Genomic DNA, 13,855 nt, shown 5'->3' with positions numbered 1-13,855 from the left:
TTAAAAGTGAGGAAGCCTGGGGAGGGAGATTTTGGCTGCCATGGTGACCAGAGGACATTCCTGGCATTCAGTGCTGAGAGACCAGAGGTTCTGAGTGCCCTGCACTGAACAGGACGGTCCCTCACGACAAAGAATCACATGGAAATAATTGCCGGAAGTGCCCCCAGACAGAAACCCTTGTGGGTGATCTCACAGGTCCCTTCTAGATCTGGGATTCTGAAAAAATCCACCTAAACTCATAATCAAACAGTCTAAAAAGAAAATCTTACCTTGAAATGACAGCTTAGAGCTTTGCTGCCTCGGAGATGTGGGGCTGCTGCTGTTGAGATAAGCAACCGGCCCCAGAGAAGTCTGGAAGTTTCCTCCTGGCTCCAGCGCTCTGTGGCTCTCTGCAGTGGGAGATAATGATGATGGTTTACACATAAGGAGCAGGCTTTCAAGTTTCAAAAGCCTGCTAAACATGCTAGTTACCACTTTTGATCACTGTGCCAAACCTGGGAGGTTGCAGATGAGGAAATCACGGCTCAGAAAGGCTTAGAGATGTGTTCACGGTCACACAGCTGGCAAGGGATGGACTTGGGATCTGAGCCCAGTGGCCCCTCTCTCCCTGCCTTGGCTTCCTTGGTGGGACCCCCGCCCCACCCCACAATCTTCCCCTAAAAGAGGCAGTGCTGACTCACATGCCTTCCCAGGACAAGAGAAGCAGCTCAAGACTGAAATGCAGCCCAGAAGCATCAGACATGCTCCCACCTCTCCCTGCCACACACACTCAAACTCACATTTATACACACACCTCCAGGAGAGAAACCTACCAATTTTACCATATATTTCAAAAATCAGCTTTGAAATTAAAATTTAAAAAGGAGGCCAAAAGCCAGCTTCTGGGAGCTGGTCAAAAGGTGGAAGGAACCCCCTCCTTTAAAGAATCTCTAGCCAGGTGGGGCCTGGGAAGCTGAGCTACCTACAGCAGTGGCAGCCTGAAAGGTCTGAGACCGGAGCCAAGGGCCCCACAATCACAGGGGACGCACATGGCGCCCTTCATGCCCCCTCACCAGGCTCCTCACCCTCCCTACCCAGGGTCTGAACACGCAGACATGCAATGACAAGTCTGCCCTTGTGCTCAGCTGACACTCTGTGTCAGAGGTGTGTGAGTGACAAAAGCAGTCTTCACTTTTTTCAATTGAACTATATTTGATTTATAATGTTGTGTTAATTACTGCTGACAGCAAAGTGATTCAGTTACGTGTATATATACATTTTTATATATTCTTTTCCATTGTGGTTTATCATGCTGCTGCTGCTAAGTCACTTCAGTCATGTCCGACTCTGTGCGACCCCATAGACGGCAGCCCACCAGGCTACCCTGTCCCTGGGATTCTCCAGGCAAGAACACTGGAGTGGGTTGCCATCATAGGATATTGAATATAGTTCCCTGTGCTACACAGTAGGGCCTTGTTTATCCATCCTTTATATTAAAGCTTATATCTACTAACCCCAACCTCCCACTCAATCCTTCCATCAACCCCCTCCCTCTGTGGCATCCACCTGTCTGTCTCTCTGTTTCATAGATGGGTTCCTTTGTGCCATATTTTAGATTCCACGTGTAAGTGATATCAGGTGTCACTTGTCTTTCTGACTCACTTCACTTGGTATGATCATCTCTAGTTGCATCCATGTTGCTGCAAATGGCATTGTTTGCTTTTTTATGGCTGAGCAGTGCTCATTGTCTACATACGCACCACATTCTTCCTTACCCGTTCATCTGTCAGTGGACCTTTAGGTAGTATCCGTGTCTTGGCTATTGTGAATAGTGCTGCTGTGATCATAGGGGTGCACGTATCTTTTGGAATTGTGCTTTCGTCTGGGTATCAGGACAGGAGAGGGATTGCTGGATCATGTGGTAATCCTGTTTTTAGTTTTCTGAGGAGCCTCCACACTGTTCTCCACAGTGGCTGCACCCACTCACATTCCCACCAACAGTGTAGGAGGGTTCCCTTTTGAAGAAGTCTGCATTCTTAACCACAGGCCTGCTAAGCTGAGGACCAGATGTCATCCTGTTGCTTAAGATCCTTTGAGGCCTTGCTGCCCAAAGGCCAGTGCTGGACCAGCATCATCAAGCATCCCTGGGAGCTTGATGGGAATCCCTGGGAATCCCTGAGATTCGCCCCACCCAGACCTACTGAGCCCTCTGCACTTTAACAAGCCCCTGGGGTGGTTTGTGTGCACATTATATAAGGAGTGAGAAGCAATGCTGGCCCCTCACTTATTACACTCCAGCCACACCAGCCTCCTTTTAGTTCCTAATACATGCCAAAGTCTTTGTCATTTCAGGTCTTGCCACCTTGCTGTTCACTTTCCCAGGAATGCTCTCCCCCAAGGGTTTCACTTGACTGGTCTTTCCACCATTCAGGTCTCAAACTAAATGTCGCCACTCCAGAAGAGCCTTCCCTGACAACCTGATCTGAAGTGGGTCCTATGGCTGGTAGCCATCAGAGCCTTGTAGTTCCCCTCAGGAACACCCCTCACCTCTCTACTTGTACCTGTGCCCTGTGGTTCGTCACATTGCTGTGCCCTCCCCGGGATGCACTCTCCAAGAAGGCAAGCATCCGTATACAGCCAGACCCCAGCATCCAGCACAGTGCGCGGTACACAGCAGGCACAGGAGAACTACTGGCCAAGTCGATTCTGAATGAGTGGATGTAGGACAAATACACTTGTGAGATGTAAGACAAATAGAGTCATCTCTCAGTTACTCAGGCTTACATTAACTATACTGTAAATTAACCCCTGGGCTCATTTGCAGATGGGAAACTGAGGTCAAGAAGAAGGCGAGGACTTGCCCAAGGTCATCCAGTGAATCTATAGCAGGACCCAGCCCTTTGACCTTTCAGGCCTCAAGGTTTCAAGCCATGCTCAGACTCTTGCTGGTCCACTTGTGCAGCCTGACAAAGCCGGATGTTTGTAGGGGCCACTGACCTACATTGTGAATAATTGCATCATGCAGAGGGACTCTCAGGCCAGCTGCTCTCCTTTCACTGCACAGATGGGGGAGGCTTTCCCGGGCAGCGTCTGCCTGCCTCCTGCTGAGCAGTGGCCGGACCAAGAGTCAGGTGTGAGCACGTGCAGCCTCCAGCCATCACAGACAGGTGTGGCCGCTCTGTTGGGCACTGCGCCCTGTCAGGCAGAAAGAGCGTTTTATCAGCTTGATTTCTCACAGCACCAAAGCACAGCCTTCCCAGGGCTCCAGGGGCTTCAGGGAGGCCCCTGTCGAATGTTTAGCAATTAAGCCATTTCTCCCTGAGCAGTACCTCACAGTCTAGAGAACAGGTTTAGACCCACTGTCTCCTTGGAATATGAGGCAGGGCCGGTTAGGGGACACACACAGAGAAGAAAGAACAAACACTTGTTTGGGAATCAGACAAACCTGGGTTTGAATCTCAGCTCTGACACTTAATAGCTGGAGATTTAGGGCAAGTTTCTTCACCTCTTGGTGCATGTTTCCTCATGTAAAATGAGGTTAACACCTTGTTAGGTTCTTATGCACCTTGAACAAGACAAGTATAGAGCTCACAGGCCCACAACTAGCACACTTGCCACTCAGGACAAGGCAGCTCTAGGTGTTAGGGTGGCTATTACTGCCAGCCCATTCCCCTCTGAGGTCGTCTCTCATGAAACTGTCCTGATCTTACTAGAATGGAAGCCCCCTGAGGACACGGCTCTCATCAGTCCTGCCTTCCCCATGCCCAAAACAGTTACCTGGAAGATGGCAGTGCAGTACTTAACAGTTATGCAATGAATGAATAAATGATTACTTAGGAAATTGCCCAGGTGAACAACAAGGAAGGAAGGAAAATAAAAAAGAGGAAAAAGCAAACTGAAAGTTCCTGTAGGCCAGTCATCTGGGAAAAGGGAAACAGTCTTAGGCCAGTGGAAATAACACAGTGCACAACTGTACAGAGAAGAGGGCTTGAGATCCTGGCTCAGGCCCTGACATCAGATCCCAGGGGTCAATGCTCTGTGCTCCCTGGTGCTGGCCTCCATGGCCAGCCCACTAAAAGCAGGGGGAGCGCCACGGTCAGGTACAGCCTGGGCCCTCTGACCCCTCCTTCCCCAGTATCCCGCCATATTCCCCCAACTCTGCTTCACCCACTGCCCCAAAGTGTGGGGGGGGTGGGGTGTAGAGGGGTAGCTCCTCCAATGTGCCTGAAGTCTGGCTTCATTTAAGGCCAGTTGAGTGCCTTCTCGAATAGCACAGGATGCTCCTGGCAGCTCACCACCTGTGGCCCCACGGAGCCTCAGAAGTAGCTCTGTATGCCCAGCAGAGGGTGATCCTCAGCTGCCGGGCGGACCCTCCACACGGTTCTTTGGCGCCCTCTAGTGGCGCTTTGGTGCACGACAATGACACCAGGTAAGCGCTCGGGTAGTGGCCCAGGTCCCGTGCCTTCTACCGTTGCCTGGTCGGGAATGTGTGTGTGACTGCTCAGAGCATTCTGAACTCCAGCCCCAGGCACTGTCAAGATGGATCATACAAGAAAGGACATGGCTGTTACGTTTGCTTTGAGACTCAATTCAGGGTTCATTTGACTTTGTATTCAGACTCCCTGTCCTCTAGCCCCATGAGTACATAAACTTCATCACTCATAAAACCACCCCAGATCACTGATCTGTGACCAGTGTGCACAGACATGGGGCTGTGTGAGAGAGACACTGATGGCCAGCAGGTACATGTGGCTTATTTCTGCGTCAGTGCCTGCATGCTGGGAGATGGAGTAGAACCATTTCTACCAACCATCACCCTCGAACTCTAGGCAGACCCTTGTTTCTTTGCTTCCCTCCCACCTCTGCAGGCAAGGCTATGCTTGCAGTTAATGGGGTGAATGGGGGACTGAAAGACTGGATACAAGAATTTAGATTTCAGGATTTGAAGAGGGCAGAGCAGAGCAGGATGGAGGGCATGAGGAGAGGGTTACTAACAAGGCAAAGGGTAATGAGGCTGGAATGTCAGTTGCCAAAGGGAAAAGACAGAGCTAGCTGCAGTTCCATGCAAACTACCTATGGGGTCTTTTTAAAAGATATGGTTTATTTGGCTGGGCTGGGTCTCAGCTGCGGCAGGCAGGATCTTTGATCTTCATGTGGCATGTGAACTCTTAGTTGCAGAATGTGGGATCTAGTTCCCTGACCAGGGGTCAAACCCAGGTGCGCTGCATTGGGAGCATGGAGCCTTCACCACTGGACTACTAGGGAAGCCTCCACCTAGGGGGTCCTAACCATAAGGAACATGTGAATCACCAATGGAAGGCAGTTATTTAGAAAGCCAAGGAGATCTGGAGCAAGGGTGCCTAGTACCTACCACCTGAAGTGTTGAGCTCAGTTCTAGGTTTGCCAATCAAAAGTAAATTGAAGCAGTTTAGGAGGACCAGGCCAAGTTGTGGGGAGAGGCAATACATGCTTCACTTTAGATCTTGCCCTCCTGAGGAAGAGCGTGCAGACACAGGAGTTTGATATCAGTGGTGGGAGGTATAGAAGGCTCTGGTTTAATAAAAAGAAAAAAGAAAGAAAGAAAACCTGTGCAGCCATCTCACCAAGAGTGGGAGGAAGGGGCTCTGTCCATGGGGGTATATAAGCCAAGCAGTCATTGTCAGCTTCCCATGAATGGACTGTTCATTACATTGAACAATGGAGTATGACAGAATCAGTCCTTTCTACCCAGAATCTAAGAGTTCATCATAAATTATCGCCTTTCATTGTAGAACAACAGACCCAACCATCATTAATGGGCTTGCTGTTCACGTAAGACTGTAATGGGCCTGTGCTACTGCATTCTGAGGTCTGCTTAGTTGTCAGACATTGGAGGAAACCCACTTGTGCCATTAGGTCACTGCTGACCTTGGGGCCAAGTCCTTTCCCAGTCTCCTCAATTAAACACTGAAAGGACATCAAGAAGCCCCCGCCACTCTTAGAATCTGGGTCGGTAGCAGAGGAGAGGAAATCTCTAGACCTTACCCTGGGGTGTTTCCCCATGGCCACCACTGCAGAGGGCTCTTGTGGTCCCCACGGCCACCACTCCAGAGGCTAAGCTGAGGCTTTCTGTGACTTGGGACAATGAAAGGGGAATCATCCTGAGAACATGCCACTGGATGATCTAGTTACAAAATGGCCTGAGTCCACTGGCCCCATCCCTCCCATCTTCCTGCATCCATGTGGGAGCATCATCTTTCCCCAGGTACCCAGACAATGGCATGCCTTGAAAGTCAAATCTAGTGAGCAGGGCTAAAAGAAATAGTGTTTCTATCCTCCACCTGACCAAGACCTTTCCCATCCCTGGATCCCACCAACATGCCCCTTCTTCCTTGTGACTGACCCTGGGGGTGCCTACTTTTCACCCTCAGAAGTGGGCCTTTATCATGGGCCTTAAAAGGCAACATCCAGAACACAGTTCTTTGATGAGATACCCTCAGTGGGATCTGTGCTGCAGACAAACAAATTTACAAGGAAATCTTCAGCACAGTAAATTTGTTATTGGTAGTGTGTGGATGTAGCAATTTTGAAACTATTTTGTGTCTGTTACAGAATTGAGAAAATGGGTGAATATCCTGATGTTGCTAGAAACCAGGGATCTCACTGAGGGAGAATAAAAATGCAAATATGGAATGGGGGAGAGTAAGCAAGAAGCAGTGGCATTGGGTTTTATTTATAGCTATAGATAGATGATGAAGAGATAGCTAGAGTGGTGGTGGGTGGATGGATAGATAGACAGATAGCAAGACAGATAAAAGGGTGTAGAAGTAATGATAGCCCAGCAACAGTGAGCACATCAAGTATCCAGATATGTTTCTAAATACTATTCTCTGCTAAAAAGAACCAGAACTCCTCAGGAAGATAGCTGATTCCAAGACTAGAGCAAGGAGAATACAAGGAGAGCCTGGAACATCTTGCGCCTAGAAGTAGGAACATGCTCCCAAAAAACTATGAGGACATGTTGAAAAACCACAGGAGGCAGCATGAAGGGGTTCCCTACTGGCCAAATCTGGAAAATTTCAAACAAAATGAATAACAGTAATGGATTATAAAACACTGAGTCTAAAAGGATCGTAAGTCTATATTGATATACATGAATGAGTGGCAGGAAAGGAAATATCTTATTAACAGTATATTGCCAAGTACCTAAACGGAATGTTAGAAAATCACCATTTTGCAGCCACCAAAGTAATATTACTCAAAATAGGAATCATGAATGGAAGCTGCAACCACTGAGTTAATGTTTGTGGGGGAACAGGATACTCACACAGTCTCAAAGTATCTCCCACAGATTATTTATTAATTACAAGAGGGAAATAGGTACCTCTGAAGTGGAGGGATCTGGTAGACATCATCTCAACCAAATGATCACAAACATCACCAATAATGGGACATAGTGTCATAAATTGACCCTGATGTGAAACACCAAGGAGATGAGAACTTCACTTACCTAGGATTCCTGCCAAGAATGTATAACCAGAATTTGGTCATGAAAGCACATTCAGACAAACCCAAATGGAAAGACATTCTACAAAATAACCTGGAATCTTCAGAAATGCCAGTGACATGAAAGACTGACGTGGGCTGAGGTCTTTTTTATATTGAAGTATAGTTTATTTAGAGTGCCGTGCCAATCTCTGTTGTACAGTGAAGTGACTCAGTTATATGCATACTTTTTTAATATTCTTTTCCATTATGGTTTGTCCTAGGAGATTGGAATATAGTTCTCTGTGCTATACAATAGGGCCTTGTTGTTTATCCATTCTAAATTTAATAGTTTGCATCTCCCAGCCCCAAACTCCCTGTCCATCCCTCTCCCCCTTACCCTCCTCCTTGGCAACCGTAAGTCTGGTCTCCATGTCTGTGTGTCTGTTTTGTAGATACATTCATTTGTGCCATATTTTAGATCCCACATGTAAGTGATATAATATGGTATTTGTCTTTCTCTTTCTGCCTTATTTCACCAAGAATGATAATTTCTAGTTGCATCCATGTTGCTGCATTATTTCCTTCTTTTTTATGAGTAGTATTCCACTGTATATATGTATCTTCTTTATCCATCCATCCATCATTGGACATTTAGGTTGTTTCCATGTCTTGGCTGTTGTAAATAGTGCTGCTGCGACTATAAGACTGCATGTATCTTTTTGAATTATAGTTTTGTCCAGGTGTATGCTCAGGAGTGGGACTGCTGGATCATATAGTAATGCTATTTTTAATTTTCTAAGGGACCACCATACCATTTTCCACAGTGGCTGCACCAATTCACATTCCCACCAACAGTGTAGGAGGTTTCCCATTTCTCTGCACTCTCTCCAGCATTTGTTATTCGTAGACTTTTTAATGATGGTCATACTGATCAGTATAAGGTGGTACTACCACATTGTAGTTCTGATTTGCATTTCTCTAATAATCAGTGATGTTGAGCATCTGTTCGTGTGCCTGTCGGCCATCTATATGTCTTCTTTGGAGAAATGTCTATTAAGGTCTTCTACCCATTTTTTGATTCAGTTTGGAGGTTTTTCGTTGTTTTTGAATTGTATGTATGAGCTGTTTATATATTTTGGATATTAAGCCCTTGTTGGTAGCCTCATTTGCAGATATTTTTGCCCACTCCACAGACTGTTTTGGGGTTGTTTTTGCTTCTTTGGGTACAGCATGCAGGATCTTAACCGAGGATCAAGCCTGTGCACCTGCAGTGGACGTGCAGAGTCTTACCCACTGGATCTCCACAGAATTTCCTGGCTTTTTTTAATAGCTTCTTTGGCTGTGCAAAAATTTTTAAGCTTAACTAGGCCCTATTTGTTTATTTTTGTTTTCATTTCTACTGCCTTGAGAGGCTAAGAGAACATTGATATGATTTATGTCAGAGAATGATTTGCCTTTGCTCGCTTCGAGTTTTACGGTGTCGTATCTTACGTTTAAGTCTTAAGCCACTTTGGTTTTTTTGTGTGCGTGGTGTGAGGGTGTGTTCTAACTTGATTGTTTTACATACAGCTAACCTTCCCAGCTCCACTGCTGAATAGACTGTCTTTTCCTATTTTATATTTTTGCCTCCTTTGTCAAAGATTAATTGATTGTAGTTGTATGTGGGTTTATTTTTAGGCTTCCTGACGTCTTGAGATTGAAGGATAAAGGGCTGGTTCCAAGGCTGACTACAGACACAATAAGTAAATGTAACACATGGTCCTTGACTGGGTCCTAAAACGACATTACTGGACCAATCAGCAAAATTAAAAAATAGGTAGTGTATTAGATAATATACTGTATCAATATTTCCTGAATTTGGTAGGTATCTGTGGTTATATAAGAGAATCTTTTTGTTCTTAGGAAATACATGCTATTTAGGGATGAAGAAGGGCCATGATGTCTGAAACTTAACTCTCAAATGGCTCACTAAAAATATATGTGCAGTTTATATTTTTTCATTCTCTGGTTGTATTTTTCTCCTCTTACCACCATCTGGCTGATTCTCTCCTGGAGTTTCTCAGCTCACTTTCCTCAGAGAAGGACGCTTGGGTTGAATCCTCTCTACCACCCCTCTGAGGCAGAGCACTTTGCACTAGGAAAGTGCATAGGTCTCTGACAAGCCTCTGGATTGGCTGCCTGAGTTCAGGGGTCTACCCCTTGTAAAATCAGCTCTGGCCCAGAGTTCGTCATGTGGTACATAACATGGCTGCTACCACTGCTTCCTCCATGGAGGTGGTGGGCAAGAGGGTCTCCTTCAAGGGGTTTGGCAGGCCCCATGCTTGGTCTAGCCACCAGATACTATATTTCCAACTACCCAAGTTAATTCCAGAGAAACCCGAAGCCTCCTGCCCTGACTCTGCCTCATTCTTGCCTTCACTCTTTTAACACATGCTATGGGTGGATGCCTGCTCTGGGCCAGGTCTTATGCTATGTCCTACGGCACAGAAGTGACCCAGTCCCTACTCTCTTCGCTCTGATTCAAGTTGGAAAGGCATAAAAAACTCAGATAACTGAAGTTTAGAGCTAATCACAACCAACAAGCAGAAAGCAGTCAATGCTGGCTGCGGGCTGAGCCCCATGGGACACAAGAGATGGGGTTCAAACGGGCTCCTGGATGGCAGCACTGGCTGTGGCTCAGGGGATGGAAATGGGCTATGCAACAGGGCCTGCCTGTTAGGAGGGTGCCAGTGCCATCCCTGGGTTTCTGTTTTCTCTTCACACAGCCGGACCCAGCAGGACGGGACATCTCCATCCGGCCTCTCCTGGAGCACTGTGAGAACACCCACATGACCATCTGGCTTGGCATCGTCTATGCCTATAAGGGGCTTCTCATGGTAGGTGCAGAGCTACAGGCATAGTAGGGGAGATATTTCTCTGGCAGAGCTCCCTCTCCTAGGGGTCTCCATCAACGTAAAAGTAAACAGAACCCCCAGGACTAAGCACTTGCTCTTTGCCACTCTCAGTGCCCGGCACGTACCATTTCAATCCCACGGCAACCATATAAGATACGTACAAATAATATCCCCATTTCACTGATAAAGACGTTGAGGCTTGGTTTGCCCAAGGTCACTGAGCTGGTAAGTGGCAGAATAACCCCCAAACCTGTGAGTGTGCCTCCCAGCTGCCACTGTCTTGCTCCCTGACAGCGGTCTGTTGACATCCAGTGCATGTTCATATCCTGTGGGAGGTGGGTGGAATCATCTCCATTTGCAGATGCAGAAAGTCAGGCTCAGACATGTTCAAGGGTTTGCTAGCGGCCACCTGGTAACCTCCAAACCCAATACTCTTTCCACTCCATTCATCTGTTATACAAAGATCACATACCAAGCCCACCTCACACAACTGTCAAATTTTAAGGTTGGGAAGGACTTGAAAGGGCAGTTCCACCTGACCGTATCCTGAGTTGACCCTTGAATCTTCTCTCCACATCCTGTGCAAAACACACCTGCACCTAAATACCTTCGGGGTCAGGACACTGGCCACTGCACCCTCAGATCCTTCCACAGGAAAGTTAAGCCACCGTCTGCCTCTGTGGCAGAGAGGAGGTACCCAGACACACATCCAGCCCTGCTACACATTGCCAGAAGAACCCAGGCAGGTCTGTGGACTTGCCCGGCCTCTGCTTCCTCCCCTCTAGGATGCAGACAGCCACACCCAGCTGTAGGATTGAAGAAACCAGAATGAAGCAGGCGTTCAGCAGTGTGGCTTCCTTCCCTCTCTCAGTATCTTGTTTCCTGGGCTTCTGGTTCCCATTCTGATTGGAATTAAAAATAACAATTAAACAGTCTGTGAGATAACACACCTAGAGGAGAGGAAAACAACTATGGTTGTAAAAATACAAATTACAAAATAATTATTAACTTATAATGGATATACCAGCTTATGAAATGCTTTCACATCCATCCTCTCATTTCATCTGGATAGAAGCCCTATGAGATAGTGTAGGCCCTTGGGATGATGTTAACTGGTTCATGCAGCTGTTGGATGCCCAGACTTCTTCAGTGATAAAGCCAGAGGGAAAGGAACCCTTTGTAGGATGGCCTCCTGGAGGGGCTGGACCCCAGCTGAGGCCCCTGCACCATTCAATGGCTGTGGTCAGCTCTCCCTCCCACACCACCGTTCCACCCAGCACCCCTCTGCACCTTCTCTGCAACCTGCCCAACCCTCAGAGGGGAGGCTAAACCCTCGACCATCTCTCCTTTCTGTTCACTGTTCTAGTTGTTCAGTCGTTTCTTAGCTTGGGAGACCTGAAACATCAGCATCCCCATGCTCAATGAAAGCAAGTACATTGGGATGAGCGTACTTCAGAGCACATCCTACTTCAGATCACATTTGACTTCTATCCTGTTCATTTCTGTTGGAAATGTACTAGTCAGGAATAGAGCTTTAAGTGAGGGCTTCCCCTGGTGGCTCAAATGGTAAAGAATCTGCCTGCAATGCAGGAGACTTGGGTTCAATCCCTGGATTGGGAAGATCCCCTGGAAAAGGGAATGGCAACCCACCCCAGTATTCTTGCCTGGAGAATCCCATGGACAAAGAAGGCTGCAAGGCTACAGCCCATGGGGTCACAGAGAGTCAGACACAACTCAGTGACTTAACACTTTGACTTCTCAGAACTGCAAGTGACAGAGAACTCACAATAATAGTGGTTTAAGAATAGATAATTTCCCTCTCAGGTAAGCAAAAGGGCTGGTGTGGAGGCTCCTAGAATCTGAGCCCTTTGCATCTTGTCTCCCTCACCTTCATCATACAACTTCCACATCATGGTCTAAGATGACTGCTTAAGCTCCTGCCATCACATTCCACTCCATCTACTAAGAAGGTGGAAGAGGAACAGCCTTCTCCTCTGAAGACACTTCCTGGAGCTTATACACACCACTTCTTGAACCACTGTCTTGAACCCAGTCATATGCTGTACCTAGCTTCAAGGACAACTAGGAAATGGAGTCTCACTATTCTTGGTGGCTCAGTGCATTGGAGGATAACAGAAGTCCTAGACACATGAGTTCTGCCTGGTTTAACAGAAAAAAGACCTGCCTGAATGTCTAGAGACAGTCCACTTTTGTCACCGTATTGCTCTGTGGCCTTGGGCAAGTTCCATCCTTTCTGGGCCTTCCAGCTCTCTGTAAAGGGAGGGGATGTGGTTGAGACCATGTCTGAAATTCCTTCCCACTGTGGCCTCCTGTGAACCTGTGTGTAAACCAGTGGTGGAAGTAAAAGGAGAACAGACAGTGTAACACCCCACTCTGCATTTCCTAGGCAGGACTCAACCCAGGGCCACAGGTAGGGACAGACTGTGAGATCCAGAAGACCTGGCCAGCAGCAATCCCGCTGGCCCTTACTGCAGCGTAGGCAGGAGTGACAGAAAAACCCTCAGTTCAGTCACTTCTCAGAGCAGGAGCGCATGCCGCCACTTGCTAACAACCATCTCCCCTCTCTGTTCACTGTTCCAGTTGTTCGGCTGTTTCTTAGCTTGGGAGACCCGAAACGTCAGCATCCCCGCGCTCAACGACAGCAAGTACATCGGGATGAGTGTCTACAACGTGGGGATCATGTGCATCATTGGGGCAGCCGTGTCCTTCCTGACGCGGGACCAGCCAAACGTGCAGTTCTGCATTGTGGCCCTGGTCATCATCTTCTGCAGCACCATCACCCTCTGCCTGGTGTTCGTGCCGAAGGTATGGGGCGGCCGCCAACAGCCCACCCTCACCTCCCTGGCATCTGGCCTCTGGCTCCCTCACAAGGGGATTGCCATGTTTCTTCTGCTTTCTGAAAGTTTTAGGCACTTTAAAAAAAAAATAATAATGACCACAGTTAACATCACAGGAAGTTTGGAAAATGCAGAAAAGCAAAACCAGATTTTTCAGAAATCTTACATAGTCCTGCTGCCCAAAAATAATCACTGTTAATATTATGGTTTGGTTTTTTTACTGTTAGTATTTCTGATTAACAGTCTTTTTTTTTTTTAATGATTTACGCAGCGATGCTTTTTCAGATATAGCTACAATTATCGTATACTTTGTAGTTTGCCTTTTTAACTTCTGCCCTTTGTACTGTCCCACAGTTTATAATCATAATTGAGGGCAAGTACTGTAATTTACTCATCCACTTGATCCCTTATTGGTGAGTATTACAGTTTCTTCCAGATTTTTATAAATGAACTTTTTTTTTCTACATAATACATTTTCCTTATTTCTAATTATAACCTTAAGGTGGAGTCACAGAAGTAGTACTAGTGGATCAAAAGGAATAACCATTTTTAATGGTTATATTTTTCATTCATCTGCAGGGCTGACCTGAGAGATATTTTCCAAACATTATCCTATCCAGCAGTGGGCAGGTGAACCAGAGGCCTTGACCCCTGCAC

At 47.0% G+C, this 13,855-nt stretch overlaps 1 protein-coding gene across 1 annotated transcript in view; it reads left to right on the top strand.

The window, feature by feature from the left end:
• Positions 1–13,855, top strand: part of GABBR2 (gamma-aminobutyric acid type B receptor subunit 2) — a 372,735-nt gene that overhangs the window by 351,030 nt on the left and 7,850 nt on the right. The window contains exons 14-15 of the mRNA XM_055578611.1: positions 10,212–10,322; positions 12,942–13,166. Coding sequence (XP_055434586.1) covers positions 10,212–10,322; positions 12,942–13,166 — 336 coding nt within the window. The remainder of the gene's footprint in view (positions 1–10,211; positions 10,323–12,941; positions 13,167–13,855) is intronic.

The sequence above is a fragment of the Bubalus kerabau genome, chromosome 4 (genome assembly GCF_029407905.1).
Source record: "Bubalus kerabau isolate K-KA32 ecotype Philippines breed swamp buffalo chromosome 4, PCC_UOA_SB_1v2, whole genome shotgun sequence".
Lineage (NCBI taxonomy): Eukaryota > Metazoa > Chordata > Mammalia > Artiodactyla > Bovidae > Bubalus > Bubalus kerabau.
Note: the sequence above shows the minus strand (reverse complement) of the source record. Positions and strands in the feature narration are given on the sequence as shown.